General features: G+C 38.4%; 1 protein-coding gene across 1 annotated transcript in view; it reads right to left on the bottom strand.

Annotated features, from left to right (window-relative positions):
- Positions 1–15,035, bottom strand: part of LOC122802505 (b(0,+)-type amino acid transporter 1-like) — a 485,360-nt gene that overhangs the window by 315,230 nt on the left and 155,095 nt on the right. The window contains exon 2 of the mRNA XM_044072192.1: positions 13,120–13,253. Coding sequence (XP_043928127.1) covers positions 13,120–13,253 — 134 coding nt within the window. The remainder of the gene's footprint in view (positions 1–13,119; positions 13,254–15,035) is intronic.

Below are 15,035 nucleotides of genomic sequence, written 5' to 3'. Positions count from 1 at the left end.
CCACGGCGTCCTTCACAGATGAGCAAAGGCATGACAGGATTTGGACACCTTGGGAAGGTTGGAAAAAATAAAAATATTGGTTCCAGCTACAATAAAAACACTTTCTTCTCTTCAGAGAAATTTAAAACTGCATCTTTATATTAGGCTATTATGCTTATTACTATTATAATGTAGGAAATGTAGATCTTGGTGCAGTTCTAGTAGCATGTACATTCTGTTTACTTCTGTTTTCTGGTTTGTGTCACCTTGGAAAGGTGTACTGCAAACATCTGGACTGTGTAGTCTATACTTATGCACCTCAAGATTCTGGAAGCCCCATAATTCTTAAATTTCTGTGCATCTGGTTCTTACATTCCACTCCTGTTGTGGCTGTTTTACTGGAGTCAGTGATAACATTAAATAATATGTCTGTAGCTCATACTGCATATTTGTGCTCACTAGATATTCAGATCTGGCAAACAGAAACAGTGTCACGGGTTACATAAATCTTGGGCATGCCAAGATTTGCTGTGTTTATATTCAGTTATTTATATTTATACTGCACTTGGATTGCAGTAAATAAAAAAGGCATGACTACTGGGTGGGTATCAGTTGCTTGTTTCTCAAATATCAGTTTATAAAATATTAGATCATTAAATATTGTGGTTGTTGAAACATTTCCGAAGGGATACACATGGACAAAATACTCAGCATTCAAAAGTTTGTGTACTTTTGTACTTTTCTGTGTGTGTGTGTGGGGGGGGGGGCAGCTATATTAATGAAAATGATTAGCAGTGCATTATCCTCACAGTTAGATTAACTCATCCAAGATTGTAGTAAGTAGGAATGTGCTAATATTGCAAGCAAAAGCAATGTCAAAGAAGGGAGCAGCTTCAACGTGGTAGCTGTTCTATTCCTTGATGGGAGTATGCAGTGTTTAGTGCCAGTCTAACCTAGACTGATATATGTGCTGAAGGGGCAGAGAATCTGTCTGACATGCAAACTGCTCACCAATGGTACTATAAAGTGTTTAGGTACCAGTCAACCATACAGAAGTTATATCATCAAGGAATCCTAACAATCAGTATGATAGCAGTGTTTCTCCCCAATGATAGCATGGAGCAGTCTGGCAGAATTGTCCCATCTGTTAATGGTTGTAATAAAAAGATGGGGAGTAATTATTGGAGATCTACCCTGTTCACTGATGGTAGTATCTAATGTTCCTGCACCATTCTGATATGTTGCAGTACCAGTGATGCCAGTATTACTCCTCAGTGGTAGTATCTAATGCTCCATTCTGACATACAGCAATTCCAATGATGTCTGCACTACTCCCTGATGGTAGTATTTAATGTTCCAGCACATTCTCATATATGGTTGATGGTTACATATAAAGTTCTCTGGCACCACCAGTCAGACATGGGGCTGTCCCACTGATTATAGGAAGACCTCCTATCTAATAAATGTGTGGTATGTACTCGATGTGAAAAAAAGCACCTTTGCAGCTTATAATAAAACATCTGCATGGAGAGGTAGGTGGTTCTACAATGAAAACAAATCAAAGTAAAACACTGATAGGATTTTTCTTCATATCACACTTAGCACTGTAGTGTAAGGTACCCCTGTTGTTATTGTGGTAATGATTGATATTTAGTAATGACTCTGCCTAAATGCATTTGAAAAGGGATCTGATTGACTGTGGAAAGTGTGATAGACATATAAATAGCTTTTGTTCATTATTAATAAAATTTGTGGTTTGCAATAATCTTGACATTGGCAACTGGCCATCCCAGTGCCACATTTGGGATTGCTTTGCACTAGGTATGGATTGAGCAAATCCCTGTGTCATTTGTAAGGTTTGGGTTGGAGAAGCAATCCAGTGAGTGGGTAGGTGAGATAGTATTCTAGTTATTACAAATGTGAGGACTATTGCACCGGCTCTGTGACACAGAAGGGTAAAGTCTTGACTGTGACCCTGATGACTTGGTTTCATGTACTAGCCAGGGTGTTAAAAGGAGCACAGTCAGGCAGAATGAGACTGACCAGTTGATGGCAGTTTGTCCATCCTAGAGGGGGAAGAGTAGCGCATTTCATTGTATAAGCCCTAGATACCTATCAAATACTAAGGTGGCCGAAAACAGGGTATTGATTAAGGGTATGTGCTCACACAGCATCATTCTCAGTACAGTTGGAGACTGCAACCACGTACAAAAGTACACATGACATTGGGTCTGGCATTGTAAAAGATCCCTTTATTTCAATCTGCCAAGAGACTGAAAGAAATAAAGAAAAAAACTACCTCTGCTTTAATACTCATTCAAATGTTTTCATATTTGTTGGTCACCTTGTAATTCACTGGTTGAGAGATAATTTGAATCCACTCTAAAAAATATGGGTAGCACCACTCTGGGGAGTTGGTGAAGCTAAACCCTTTGGCTATTGGAACAAAGATGACCATAAACAGAGGTGCAGCATGATTAGGGATGGTGAGGAATGCATGGGGGAGCAAAGTCTCATGGTTTTCTGATAATCATCCCTGGAGTTGTCTATCTTAGGTGGAAAAGCTCGAGATCTATGGAGTATGGTCTGATTGTCCACAGGTATAGCAGAAAGGGGAGAAGAGATTTTTTTAAGTTTAGGACTACCAGTGACAAAATAAATATGTGGAGACAGTTTCTGAGATAAAAATACACCTGACTGTACTTGAATTTAGTCTTCCAATGGGGATCACATTAAAATAATAAATATAATTTCACTGATGGTACTGGCTTTGCTTGCCATTGTTTGTTACTGATTAATTACACAGTGAAAAAAATCAGATGGCACAGCTAAGCCCTGAACTGTACCCACATTTGACAAAAAAAAAGAATTGAATTAAGAATGTAGAAGATCCCTACTGAAGGCATCCTGAGGTAACAATGACAACTTGCCTCTGCAGGCATGCAAAATAGCACACAATAAATATGATTTTTTTCTAAGTTTCTAAAAGAAGCAATAACTGAAGCAATAAAATAACAGGTGGCTTTTGCTACAGCTGCTGCAGGTGCGAGAAGACTTACAAAACAGATGGTTAACAGCATTAGTGAGCATATATGTCTCGACTATCATCAGTAAGAAACTGCTTTAAGCAAAGGCATGTTTGTCAGCTGCATGGCATCGAGGCTTGACTCTATGATGCAGAGATGATTACCACACAGAGAGTTCAGGAGCAATAGCAGTCTCAGTACAAGAGAGCGGAATAAAGAGGAAGAAGACTTCAGGGGGTTGAACTTTCCCACTCCTTTTGGGGGAGAGGGAGAGAAACTTGCCCAGGAATGCAGGCTTCATTTCAGCTCCTTAGTTGAGATCAGTGTACCAATGGAAGAGTTTATCTTGAGGAAGAATTGTGCCAGCAGGCTTATAGTCATGGAAGCAAGTAACAATCCCACAAGTCTCTGTTGTACACCTAACCCTAGAGGCATCACTGGGCAAACACAAGAAAATGCTAAATCATTAATAAGGCCCAAGTTCATCATGTGAGTGGAGGTACTTCTCACAATGTGTTCAGCCTTCACTCCCAGCAAATAAGTGGGTAAACAGAGGGGTCAGAGATGAGACTTAATGGTCAGAAGGGGAATGAAGCAAAAAAGAAAAAACCTTCAAAGCAAAACATGTTACGTTGAAGCTTATGTAGAGGTTGCATTGAGCTGCACATCTTTGCCACCTCATCTAATCACTGTGCCTTAGTCCTCATTTCTCTGTAACAAGGATTAAATACATTGCATTGTCTTATTATGTAGTACAACAATTATATGACACATATATCTTTTAGTTCAGTATTTACCATTTAAAATGTAAATCTACTTTAAATTCATGGCCAAAAATATGCAGCAAGTTCAATTTTATAAACAACCTAATATAACTTGTTATTATTTTTTTTAATTTCTCCGAGTCTTTTGCGTTTCTAATACCATGACTGGATCAGGCTCTATTCCTAAGTCAAAGTATGAGTAAAGTTCAGGAAATTATTATTGTTTCAGTCTTTGATGTTAGTCAGAAGTGCTCTTCGCAGCACCCAAAATGTGCCCAGTAATAACTCCTCCTGCAATTTGTATGGAGTTATATGTATTGGCAACATATCTAAATACCAATGTAAATTATTTGTTAAAAGACCCATTAATCCTACTACTATTGGAACTGTCTGGGTATCCTTCCATGGTGCCCTCATTTCTGCCTGCAAATCCTGGTATTTTATGACTTTGTGGCTCCCTGTATGTAAGACACTGTAGTCACTGGGTGTTGCAATTTCACCTATCAATGCTACTTTTGTCTTCTTTTCCTGGACTATTATATTTGGTTTTCTCACATCTATTTTTTGAACTGTTAGTAATGGGTGATCCCATGTGATGTAAACTTTATAATTTTCTATAATGCTTTGTGGTTCATGTTTTTAACAGAAACATAATGCTTTGACAATTCCCAGTGTTACAGTCTTGTCACATAATTATGCCTTTCAGTTTACAGTCCTTCTGCCATTAGTATGTCACAACCAGCAACAAGATGTGCAACTGTTTCCAATTTTGTTTTACAAAACCTACATTTGTCTGTTTCTCCCACATGTTCAATGGACTTTGTAGAGCAACATGTATATAGCCCACTATCTTGGGCCACCAATATTAACCTTTAATGTTTTGGTTTAAATTCACCTCTCCTTAACCACTCCTGCATATGATCCCGATCAACATTTTTTCCAAGAGTTTTCTATACTTGCAACTACATTTATGCACTTTTCACATTTCTTGCCTTCTCATCCAATCCTTCACCTTATATTCTTTCTTTTGTTTTTGACACATTCACAGCAAGAGGTTCTCTGGTTCAATCCTCGGCTGGGGTGCCTTCTGTCCGGAGTCTGCATGTCCTCCCTGTGGTCGTGTGGGTTTCTTCCGGGTGCTCTGGTTTCCTCCCACATCCCAAAGACATGCTGTAGGTGGATTAGACACTAAAATTGGCCCTAGGCATGAGTGCATGCATGTGTGTGCCTTCTGTGGAAGGTTGGGTACTGGACTGGCAACTCGACACCATAAAACTCCACTGCCAATCATGAGCGGACAAGGTGATCCGCTGTGGCGACCAGTAACTGGGAAAAGCTGAAAGAAGAAGAAGAAGTAGCTCCCTAATGTTTTTCTACTTCTAGTTTGATTTCCATTACCACTTGACACCAAATTGCTTCTGCTAAACTAATCAGGGAAGTCATCTTAGACTTTTTCTCTTCATGTTTTAAAACTTTCACTATGTTTGAGTCTTGAGAGGTCAGCAGACGTATGCAGTCATACAATTGTAGATCCATGCATGTAATCAATTTTGAGGAGGCCCATACCTCCTTCAGAACAGGAAACATATAGTCTTGGCATACACACCTGTTGGTGCCTGTCAGTCACTCCAAAACTGTAAGTTAGGACAAGAAGAACAAATTGGTTTATAGCTTGGATTTTTTTCCTAGATGTCATTGCTGTTTTCAGTATTAATTCTAGTCTTCAGAAATATTTCTTACTATGTTTTATTCACATTTGTTCATATTTTATTGTTGATCCTTCATCAGTTCCCAAATATGCATACACTCCCTCTTGCTCAAGTTCTTTTATATCACATTCCTGTCCCAGGCTGATGCTTTCTTAGTGCTTCAGCTTTCCTACTTTAAAGCTTGTTTTTGCACATTTATCAAGACCAAACGGCAGTCTTATATCATCTAAAAAAGTTTTTACCACTTGCAGTTGTGCTCTCGGTTCCTCATCTGATGAACTATGCAGTTTTAAATTATCCACAAAAAGAAGATGAGAAGTCTTTACACTTTGTTGTTTTCTGGGAGTCAAATTGTAGCCATGATCTATTCTGTTAAGTAGACAGCTTAATGCGTTAAGGGCAAGACAAAACAGCAGTGGTCAAGAAGAGTCACCCTGGAAAATCCCCCTTTGAATTTTTATCCCTGGAATAATAATTTTTCCTTATCATGGCTTAACTGCAAAGTGGTTTGCCACTGTTTCACGGTCGCTGTAATATAATTGATCAGTGTGGGGTGTATCTTCATAGGTTCATAGGTGTGTACTAGGCTAATGGCCCTGGAGCCTTTACAAGCCTGGCCCATAGAAGTTCCCTGGCATCATGCCACCCGACGTTAGTTCCTAGTGCCTCTATCAAGTAGAGCCACTGCAGTGATCCCTGGGGTGAACTTTCTATTTCCCATCCATTCATCAAGATTTCTCTTGAAGAGGTCCAGTGCGGTGCTCTGCTTGACATGTATGGGAAGTCTATTCCAGAGCATGGACAGTCTCTGGTTTATGAACCTGTCCCTCCAGCATGTTCTGTTGATTGTGGTAATGAGGTTGTGGTCTCTGGAGCATGTGGTGCGGAGGGCTTTGGATTTCTTTAGATGTAGCATTTCTAACAGAGCTGGGTCAGACATGGCTTTGTAAGTCAAGCAGAAGTCATCTCTTAGTAGACAATATGAGACAGAGAATAGCTGGAGTTTTTGAGTCTGTCCATGTAGGACATGTGTTTAAGGCCTAGGATCCTCTTCGTGAGGTACTTTTGTGACCTTTCCAGCTATTGCATGTGTCTAGTGAGGTACATGCCAAATGCGACATTATACTCGATGACTGGCCTAATGAGGGAAGAATAGAGAGAGATGATGACCTCTTTCTTCCTCGATGCAAAACCCTTGGTAATGAGATGTGCCACATAGAAGGACTTTCTGACCACAGTGGCAATGTGGTGATTGAAGGAGAGGTTGCTGCCAACCTGTGTCCCCTGATGTCTTATAATGCCTTCTGTGTTCAGTGGGCTCCCATCAATGTGGTAATTAGTAGGAAATTAGTTTTTCCCAAAGGGGATGATGATGCATTTTTTGGCATTAAGCTTAAGGCCATGGTTTCGACACCAATCATTGGTCTCAGTGAGGCCTTTCTGTAGGATGTCTACATCACTTGGGGAGTTAATAAAGGCACCTAGCTTGCAGTCGTCTGTGAACTTGGTCAGCCAGAGTCCCTCCATGTTGGCCTGGATTTCTGAGAAGTAGATGCCAAACAGGAGAGGACCCAGGACCAATCCCTGTGGGACTCCACTCGTGACTGGTCAGCAGTCTGACTTGGAGTCCGCTACTTTCACACTGTGGGTTCTATCTGTGAGCCAATTTGCAACCCACCTAGTGATATAGGTGTTGATGCCTAGTTTGGTGAGTTTATCAATAATTCCTGAGTGGGAAATGGTATCAAAGGCCTTGGCCAGATCAAGGTAGGCTGTATGAACTGCCATGCCCTCATCCACGCTCTGGTGATTGACTCAAAGAAGTCAACCAGGTTGAGCAGGCATGATCTGCCTTTCACGAAATCAAATTGAGTGGGATCTACAGTTTAGAGATTCAATATATCCTTGTTAATTAGGTCCATGATGATGCACTCCATAGTCTTACATATCACACTCGTCAGGCTAATGGGGCAATAATTCCCAGGGTCTGTAGTTGCTCCCCCTTTATGGAGAGGGATGATTGTAGCAGTGTGCAATTCAGTAGGGACAAAGCCTGGGGTGAGGCTATAACTGAACAGGGCACACAGATGTAGTGCCAGCTCACTTTGAAGTTCATGTAGAACACATCCTGGGATATTGTCGAGTCCCATGGAAGCTGTATTCTTGGCCTTGGACAATGCAGCTTTAACCTGTGCTGCAGTAATGCTGGGTGACTGGCATTCCTCTGGTATTGTGACTGGCCCTTTAAGGGAGGAGAGAGAGGTAAAGTTGGCACTGAATCTATCGGCCAGTATGTTGGCAATATCTGTTGGCTAAGTATAGGAGGTACCATTGTGCAGTAACTCAGACCAAACCTGGGTATTGCCATGGAGATTCTTGATATAACTATAGAAGGCTTTGTGGTTGTTTTTAGTGTCTTCCACCATTCTGCCTTCATAGCTAGCTTTAGAGGTTTTGATGAGGGATCTCAACTTTTTGTTGAGACTAATAAGGGAGTTTTTCCAGTCTTGGGACTTCACCTTTTTCTGCAACAGTTTCTTGCTTCTATTGTAGAGTTTATTAATGGCTGGGGTTCACCAGATTGGCTTAATTTTTTTAGAGGAGAATGTCTTGGTTCTGTTGGGTATGGCTAGTTCCATTCATTTATATACGCTTGTACAGTGCATTGGTGTATGATTCGGCAGTCATGCATGTTTTTTCCATTGACATGGGTGCCATGAAGTCAGCCACCTCTGTTTTTAGGAGCTCAAAGTCAGCTTTGGAGAGGATTTTCATGGTGGTTACCTTTGCACGGGGTGTGGGTGAGATGTGGATTTCCATGGTGATTAGTTTGTGGTTGGAGCATTTTTAAGCACTCTTTTATCCACGAATGTGGAATACTATCAAATACTTTTTTTGTTGTCTATCCATGCCATATTTAGATTCTTCTCATTTTTACAGTTCTCCATTATGATTTTGTTTAACAACAAATGATCCTTTGTTCCATATGACTTTCTTTTGTTACTTTTTTGTTCTATTGCCATGATTGGGTTTTCTTCTAAATGACTATAAACTCTGTCAGCATCAGTTCCAGTGTATAGTTTATATGTCATCAGAAGGCAGGCAAATTACTGGTCTATAGTTTTTTGGGTAGCTTGCGGGTTCTCTTTTAAGTAGAAGTATGATATTCCTCCTCTGGGCCAGTAATCAAGGGGCCTTAATCCTCACCACTAACAATGGAGAGGGATGTTTACTTGGAACAAAAATAGATGCACACAGTAATTTCAGATGCAGCTGACTGCACCAAGCACAATTTCCCTTAAGAGCACACTGGAAACACACTCAGTCCGAGGGCTGGGTTTGTCTCTGTCTCTCCAGGCCCGCAGTAAGACTCCCCACTGGCATAGCTGTAGAGTTGAGTCCTCAGCCAAGTTTTCCAAGCCATGTCCTCCACCACCCTCTCTGTGAAACCAGTACTCTGTATCCCTGTTCCAAGTAGCTGACAGACACAATCTCCGAGATTTGATTTTCACAGACACACACACGCACACACACAGACATGCACACACACACACACACACACACACACACACACACACACACACACACACACACACACACACACACACACACACACACACACACATATAAATTTACTATCTCTGCTACCTTTGCCCAGACTATAAGGTAGTTATACTGCCACCAGCCAACTACTCTAAGGCTCTTAAAAGGGTACCCAATTACACTAAGTAAAATTAATACTAATACAAATTGTAATGTTTGACCAATGCATCAAGGCTTTCAGGAGTGGCCACATTGTCAACAAATAAATATAAGTGCTCTCAAAGGTTAAATATTCTCTAAAAGATCAGCCACAATGAAAAGTTTAAATATATTTAATAATAAATTAAAAATAACACAAAAATACTAAATATCTATTTACAGTAAGCACACAGGTACAGAAAAAAAATACTTAACTTATCTCACTATATTTTCCTGACTGATCTAAAGAATTACTATTCCCTGGTTTCTTACTAAAGCTAAAGAATAACTATTCCCTGGTTTCTTACTAAAGCAATGCAAAATGAAGTGGATGAGTGGTCTTCCTTCTTTGTCAGGTTTCAAAAACAGACTGCTCTGAGACTTCTGCCTCATCTCGTATTAAAATGTCCTTTCAGTGCTGGATTACAAAATGACATTGCATACACCTGGTCATCTGACTTTGGTTCCCACACTACCCCCCTTTACTAGAAAATGAACCAGAATTTAGTACATATGTGTTAACATACACACAGATAGAGTTTTGCTAAGATGTGTTATCACATCTGGAAGCTATAAAACCATTTCAAAACTTCCACTTTTCCAGGGTAGTAATTAGTTCGCCCCTAAGAACAATACAGTAGGATTTCTAGTCCTGGTTTTCACAGACATTTTGCCTCTGGCTGCAATCAGAACTATAAGATACAATCTTTATGGCCTAAACCAGGTAATTTAATTTCAGAATATTTTTCAAAGTTAGCTGGACTTTGATTAACTTGTTCTCTTCCAGTATCTTCTTTTACAATATTTCTACAGTTACAATACAGTCTGACATACAGGTGTCTTTCTTTTCTGTCCAGCAGGACCCACTGTTGGTGCATTTTTAACTCAAGCAGCTTTACAAATACATTTTCAAAACAAGCACCTGTACAAATCAGTTTGATATACAACTGACATAAAATTCTTTACAAAACTCGTGCTAGCTATGCTGGTATATGTTACACATCCACTGCCCTACTTCTCCTGGCATAGCTGGCAATACCTCACATCATCACATCGAGTATTGCTTTTCCTGTTGTTAACTAGGTTGGTATCTGTTCTGGGTGTGCATTTAAATAGTTCTTACTCATAGCTAAATCTTCATGCAAAGATGTTAATACTTTTAACCAGAAGTTAGGTACTGCATCTGGGCCTGGGGTTTTCCAATTAAAGGCTTTTCTAACTTTGTTTCAATCTCTGTGGCCATTACTTCATCTGATTTCATATCCTTGTACCTTTAAACTTCTTATTCTTTCTTTTACTTCTTCTAGTCATTCAGCACCTTTGTTATATTCAACAGGTTCTTCATAGATATTTCTCCAAAATGTACTATTTGTTCTTTTTTTAGAGATGTTTCAAGTCCTTTTGTCTTGTTTCCCAATTCTCTGTAGAACTTTTTTGGGTCATCAATAAATTGCTTATTTTGTACTTTTCCTTTATATGTATCTGCATATCTTCTACGTTTTTCTGCCTGTGCTGATATTTCTAGTTTATTATTTGCAATAGTGCGCTATAGATCCTGATCTGTTCTGATACTGTACATTGCTTTAATCACGTCTATCTTTCTGAGTATTTTTCTTGATCTGTTTCCTCTTCTGTATTCTTCTAACAATACAACTTTTTGTCTTAATTGCTTTATAGTTTTCTCTGTTCCATGGTGGCATTTGATTTTTCCCCTTCCTTTCAATTACTTCCCTATGTTTTGTGGTAAGACTTTATCTGTTATAAATTTAGCTGCATAGTAATATATCCTAGTTACTTCTGTTATATTGCATGAATCTCTATGAACAGTCCTAAGTACTGTGTTCATTTGTTGTATCAGACTTCTAACATTTTGGGTTTTGCTGACTTTCTGTAGTCTATTTATTTCATTGATCTTAATATGTTTGTCCATCTCTATTAAATCAAGCATCTCTTGTCTTAGATCATTTTCTTCTAAACTGAAAGCACATTCTTTGTTCTTCATTTCCTGTGGGCATTCTACAGAAAATTCCAGAGCATCTTCCTGTGCCACATTCTCTTCAGTTTCATCTTGTGTCATCCATTGCTCTTTCATATGGGAACTCATTGGCCTATCACTCCATGACACTGACTGTGTTCAGAGTTGCCACAGTTTCTGTTCCTTCCCTTGCTGTGCAACTCCAACTGAACTTTTACACTTTGCACTGGTTTCCTTTGGAAAGCTCCAGCGTGTCTTCATATGGCAGCTGATCACATGTTTCCTGCTCCACTGTTTTTTCTTTAATTTGGGGATCCATTGCTCTATCCTGCTGTTATATTATCAGAGTTAGATTGTCTACACTAAATCTTTAACTTGGCAGGTAATCCATAGCATCAGATTCTATTTCTTTAACTTATCCATTACTAATCCTCTTTTCTACTTTTCCTCTTTGTTTGTTTTTTTTTTTTTGGTATTGTAAAAACTTCCATATCTGGATACCTTTGCCTGGATTTCTTTTCAAATATATTTGGTGCTGCTGTTTTGTACTGATTAGCTTTGCTTTTTCACTTCCATAAATATTGCACCGTATTAAATCTCCTTTTCTTTCCCATGTCTATATTTCTTTTTCAGATGACTCCTGCTCCTCCTGTTTCTTCTCACTTGGGGGACTTGTTGTTCAATCATGCTATGATATAGCCTGTGTTAGACTTTTTACACTAAATCCTTCACAGTGCAGATATTCCATAACTTTAGCTTCTATTTTTTAACTTATATTTTACTGATCTTCTGTTCTATGTTCCCTCTTTGTGATCTTATTTTTTTGTATTGTGAAATTTTCCATATCTGGCTGCCTTTATCTGTATCTGTCTTTGCATTGCTTTTTAATATTGATTAATTTGGCTTTCCCCTTTGCATAAATATTGCACCATATCAGATCTCTTTCATTCCCATATCCATATTTTTTTATACTTTTCAAAAATCTCTAGATTTGGTTCTTTATATTTTTGCACTTCCTCAGTTGCTTCTTTTTACAAACTGCTCAATGTTTCTTAGCCTATAAAATGTTTTTCATAAATCTGTTATATTAATCATCACAAATTCTTACTTGAAGCTTCTGACAGTTTTTCTTGTGCAATTATTTTTCTTTCATCTAATTTCTCACTTAATCTTTTTGCATATCTTCTGTCTGAAAATTCTGAGCTTCTTGCATAATAGTAACAATAAGTAATTCTTTCTTGTCCTCAATAGTCCACTCTGTCATCTTTATGGCTCTTCTTTGGCCTATCAGTTTTTGTGATTTTTGTGGACTACTACTTCCTTCTACAACAGCTGGGCTATCCTCCCCTTGAGCCTGGCCCAGCCCCCTTGTAGGAATGTTTCTATGTCTTGAGGATTCTGCACTGTCATTTTCCCCAGTCCTAGCATCAGTGCACCTACCAGGATTGGGTGTTTTTTATCCCGGGTCTTGTGCACCCAGCTTTTTTATTTTTTAACCTACTTCTGCCCATGATGTATGCTATATAAAATACAATCTATATAACAGTGTCGTTTTGTGAGATTTTGTAAAAACAGGGTCCACCTCATGAAGGTACTCACCAAGACTTGAGGATGAATTCAATTCTAACAATACCACTCTCCTTTGCTTGCTGATTTATCATCTCTCCATTCAAATACAACAAATGTCTTCTGATATTATTATGGAATGTATTACCCAGCAGGAAAGAGCTAATTGTTCTAACAGATATGCATAAATTATAAGTAATAAAGCTACCATTGGAGTTCAATGTCATGATTGCTACACTTAATTATGGCAGATTTCCTTAAATGTTGCAGCATCATATTATTACACTGCAGCTAGTAAAATGCAGAAAGTCACATGCATTTTAAAACAACTGAGTTATCTTTGAAGAATATAAACTTACCCCCAGGTAACAGCAGCAGCACCTGATATCAAAAATTCGTTTGTTGTCATCACAGCAAAGTAGCTGACATTGACCATCACGTACAGGAAAGTGACCATTGGAACTGCAATCAATATGGCTCTTGGAAGTGTTTTCTGCAACACCGTAAGTACATATTAGTGAAACTATAACAGACCTCAGTTACCTCAAAACAGAATTTTGCAAACAATGTCAATTGAATTCATAAAAAAAAATCTCAACTTCTCCAATGGCCATCCTCATATTCAACCATTTTGGCAACCCTACATAAGACATAGGATGTAGTTAATGCACAACTCTCTGCAAAACTCTGTAAGATAATTTCATATGGTATCATTTTCAAACTTCTCAGTCTCACCATCGGATTCCCATGCCCTCAGACTCCTCACACTACTTTCTCTTTCAAATCTATGGGAAGGTATGGTATGGAAAGTAACACTCACCACAGAAATTATGAAGTCCCTCATACAGAAGCATATCATATCTAATTGCATCTGAGTTCCTTAGCCAAGGTCAATCAAGATGTGTTAGCATAATTCCTAACAGTTTAACATCCCAATTTGACAAAATTATAATGTTTCCTCTTGAATGGATGCTAAAGCTGCTCTGTAAAATAAACCAGTCATTACAATGTCATGTCATAGCTGATTCTGTTATACAACACAGGCTAAGGTGAAAGAGAAAATTAAAAGAACTTGAAAGAAAAATAATGAATCCTGCGAACTATTCAAAATGGTTTGCTATTCTGATAAAAATATTTAATCCAGATGAAAGCATTAGGCTTAGCAGAGATTTTAAATTAATTGTTAATCATGTAGCTTCAATGAAAAAGCAAACCTATACTTTGAATGAAAAAAAATTATAAACTTTTATAAACTTTATAAACTTTATAAATAATGTTACCCTCTAAACATATCTATATTTTTATTAACGTTAATGGAGTTAATAATGTTGCTGCTCTACCTACAATGGCTAACTTCTTGGGTAAAAAAGATTTTTTTCAAGTATCTAATGATTCAGAGGGGACAGCCACAAACAGTGAGCGGTCGGTGAGTAACTTTTTTGACAGATTGAATACTTTTGACCATAAACTGTTTCGTTGTAAAAAAATGCAACTAGAAGTTGCTTATTTGCAGGAATGTATCACGAAGAAAGTTGTGCCTAAGGGCCTACGCCAGTGGCATTATCCTGCAGGTTTGCTATGCAATTCTGTTTTCCATCAAGAACTTTTAACCATCTTTGATAAACAGGGTTTTGAATTTTTGCTGTCTTTAATTAATTTTTATCGAACTGAGATTATTAGTCTCAAAGAGGAACTTGAAGTTTTGGAGTCTAGCTTGATGCAAGACAATGATTTTTTGAGATATAAATATGACTATCTGAGAATTTTCTCAAGTATTGAAGCTTCTATTTCTAAACTGGTTCTTAACAAAAATGTAAAATGGACAGAGACTTGTCAGATTATGCATACAATAAAGCTTACCCCCCTCCCCCTTTGGTAGTACAGAATTCACCTATGGGAGGTGAAATGTCTAAAAATTCTACTACTTCAGATACTAATAATGTTAACCAAGAACAAACGCCTGTGCGCAGAAGTGAACGTATTAAGGGCCAAAATAAATCAAATAATGCACATGGTCAAAACCAAAATCAGGAATTTGCTCATATTGATAATGAGCAGGGTTTTCCCAGGGACAGGAACATCCAGGACAACAATACCAGATTGAACAAGAGGAGTCAACCACAGAGAAAGAGAAAAGGAAACCAACGGAGGAGATGACATATCCTTTAGAGATAGGACCTGAGATCCTTACAACCCAACGTAGTGACTTTAAGATATATAATTACACTGTTCTAACTGTTGAGCAACCCCTGATTGACTTTTTTTCAAAAGGTTT

Source organism: Protopterus annectens, chromosome 1.part0, assembly GCF_019279795.1.
Source record: "Protopterus annectens isolate FY-2018-M chromosome 1.part0, PAN1.0, whole genome shotgun sequence".
In the NCBI taxonomy this organism is placed as follows: Eukaryota; Metazoa; Chordata; order Ceratodontiformes; family Protopteridae; genus Protopterus; species Protopterus annectens.
The sequence above is the reverse complement of the archived record's forward strand: the minus strand, read 5'-3'. Positions and strand labels throughout refer to the sequence as shown.